General features: G+C 27.5%; 2 protein-coding genes across 2 annotated transcripts in view; one reads left to right on the forward strand and one right to left on the reverse strand.

The window, feature by feature from the left end:
- SRAE_0000044200 (Dehydrogenase/reductase SDR family member on chromosome X) overlaps window positions 1-272 on the forward strand; it is a gene marked incomplete at both ends in the record, with an annotated part of 859 nt that extends 587 nt beyond the window's left edge. Inside the window, one exon of the mRNA XM_024646333.1 lies at window positions 1-272. This exon is cut by the window's left edge and continues 360 nt beyond it. Within this exon, the coding sequence (XP_024500525.1) occupies window positions 1-272 (272 nt within the window).
- Window positions 273-330: 58 nt separating this feature from the next.
- Window positions 331-757, reverse strand: SRAE_0000044300 (DNA excision repair protein ERCC-6; the record flags this gene model as incomplete). The annotated part of the gene is made up of 1 exon (XM_024646334.1): window positions 331-757. A coding segment is annotated over one exon (427 nt), but the record flags the coding sequence as incomplete, so codon positions are not given.

Raw genomic sequence — 757 nt, forward strand, 5'->3', positions numbered from 1 at the left:
GTGAAACTGATCTTGTAGAAACTGCTCTTTCTAAATTAAAAATGTTAGGAATTCCTTTTGTCAATATTACAACTTTACCACTTAAATGGTATTTTGCCGAAACACCTATAGATTGTGCACAATATCCTTTGTTTCTTGCATTGAGTAAAAAAGTTGCTTCAATTTCAGGAAAACATTTTGTTTATAGTTCAGAAAAGCATGAAATTAACATTATTGCATCAGATGTAAATAAATGTTCTGAGTTATATGATTATAGTATGCAATACGTATAAAAAAAATGCGTTTAAATAAATAAATTATGAAATTTTCAACTTCCATTTACCAATTTTTTCATCCATTACGGCTAATTTTTTTTAAATTTGCAACGATTTGTTGTGTTGTTGATATGTTACCATTAAATATAAAAAACATTTTAATTTCTTCAGCTAATGATGAATACTTTGTTTTTTTTGCCATTTGTTCCTTGACACTAGTTGGCCAGGATTCATGTTTTGAATATTCTTCATTTACCATATTATCAGGAATAAATATATCATTAGCCTCCAGTAAACGATCTTTTCTAGCTTGTATTCTACTAAGTAAATCAAGTCCAGACTTTACAGGAGGTTTTTCATGACTATCACTATGATTACTTGGTTTTTCTACTTCTTTTTTAATTGGAAAATTTTGTTTTTGAATAATAGTAATTAGTTTTTGCCTAATAGAAGCATTTAAAGCTTCAATGGCTCTTTTTGCTATTAAATCTGCTTCATCTTCA

The sequence above is a fragment of the Strongyloides ratti genome, scaffold srae_scaffold0000002 (genome assembly GCF_001040885.1).
Source record: "Strongyloides ratti genome assembly S_ratti_ED321, scaffold srae_scaffold0000002".
In the NCBI taxonomy this organism is placed as follows: domain Eukaryota; kingdom Metazoa; phylum Nematoda; class Chromadorea; order Rhabditida; family Strongyloididae; genus Strongyloides; species Strongyloides ratti.